Source organism: Amphimedon queenslandica, unplaced genomic scaffold (genome assembly GCF_000090795.2).
Source record: "Amphimedon queenslandica unplaced genomic scaffold, v1.1 AMPQUscaffold_9523, whole genome shotgun sequence".
NCBI lineage: Eukaryota > Metazoa > Porifera > Demospongiae > Haplosclerida > Niphatidae > Amphimedon > Amphimedon queenslandica.
In genome coordinates this window covers 2,256-3,822 of record NW_003550205.1, presented here as the reverse complement: position 1 = coordinate 3,822, position 1,567 = coordinate 2,256, and the positions used below count along the sequence as shown (strand labels likewise).

Here is a 1,567-nt window from a genome sequence, read left to right as displayed (position 1 = left end):
TTCATTTAATGCTAAAATGATTGTAACTGGATCAATCAGTTCAGTACCATCAGGTATCCCACCAACTATTATACTGATAACAGCTGAACCTACCACTGTCATTACTGATGATGAAGAGTTCACTTCTTCACGAACTGGAAAGAAGTTTGTTTTCTTGTATAAAGTTGATGCTACATCAATGTTCTCACTCTTTATAACATGTTTAATGTTCTTTGGCAAAATCACTTTTGCAATAGATGCCAAAGAACTCAAATTGTCAGAAGTACTAAAATTTAGTCCAATATCTATCCATAATATATATATATCTTTATACATGATTTTGTGTTCGTACACATACTTACTAAAAGCACTGGCTGATATTGTTAATCCAATAAAATTAGCTCTTGCAAACTATTTTCATTATAATCAATCATTATATGTAGCAAATGCAATAGTCTTACTCTTTCTGCTCTAAACAAAATGTTTTCTTCAGCAATTTTAATCACTGTAAAATTTTCCTGTTTAAATACAACCCGTATGAATTCTTCAAATGATTGAATTATACTAAAATGTGCATTTAAACATATAAATTGTGCTAACTTGTAACTCACTTATTGGATAAAACATTAGTCACATCCATGGACCATTCCACTAATAAATTGAGTGTTTGTACAATATTTCCTGTTGTCTATTACACATATGATATCACTATAAGTATCAATTAATCTACAAACTTACTTCAATTATTAATGGCAAATTTTTTATATTCAAAAGAACAGATACTATTGCTTCCAATACTGTTGATATTATGTTAATGTTTTGAATGTTTTGGTCTGCAACAGTACGTGTTGCATTTTCCACTAAACTGCTCATATTGAAGGCTGCTGAACCAAGATTATCAATTGTAATGTTTACCTGAAACATATTAAATAGGGTATTTACATCTAACCACAATCATAATTATATTATTATATTACATACTTTAGATAATTCAATGAATCCATTTGTAACATCAGTAGTAGCACACATCATCACATCTGGTGATTCCCAATCAGAAGAAGCAGAGCATATTCTACTTGCTGTAGTTCTATTAGGGCCATTAGGACACAATATGGTAACAGTCATTCCAGCTAGTGTTAGCGGCCAGTCAAACTGACCACGATCAGTGGTATTAGTCTGGGGATGGCATGCATGAGTATGGATTGAAGTTGTTGAAGGAAGTGGTGATGAGATAAAAGTTGTTTTAGAAGTTGATAGAATGGACAATGATGGTGATGATGAAGTAGTAGTTGGGGAAGATAAAAATAATGAGGAAACTGTGGTCAAAGGTAAGCAACATTTTGATGAATTAGCGCAAACTAGTCTAATAGTATTAGAATGACATATATAAGTGGAAATTAATGTTGATGAAGGAAGTAGCAATGATACACTTAATGACATTGAGGAAGTGTGAAATGTACTTGGATTGATTATTGGGGAGACAGAACTTCGTTTTATCGGAGTGGAAGATAATGTCATTGAAGTTGACTTGGGTGATGCCAAAGATAAAGATAATAATGAGGAAGATGAAGTATGAAAGGAAGTAGTT

At 32.0% G+C, this 1,567-nt stretch overlaps 1 protein-coding gene across 1 annotated transcript; it reads right to left on the bottom strand.

Moving 5' to 3' along the window:
- Positions 1 to 47: 47 nt before the first annotated feature.
- On the bottom strand, positions 48 to 1,536 carry LOC109590759 (putative GPI-anchored protein pfl2; the record flags this gene model as incomplete). The annotated part of the gene is made up of 6 exons (XM_020006634.1): positions 961 to 1,536; positions 718 to 894; positions 591 to 667; positions 441 to 543; positions 342 to 390; positions 48 to 284 (listed from the first exon to the last, which is right to left on the bottom strand). Coding segments are annotated over exons 1-6 (1,180 nt in total), but the record flags the coding sequence as incomplete, so codon positions are not given.
- Between the last annotated feature and the right edge of the window lie 31 nt (positions 1,537 to 1,567).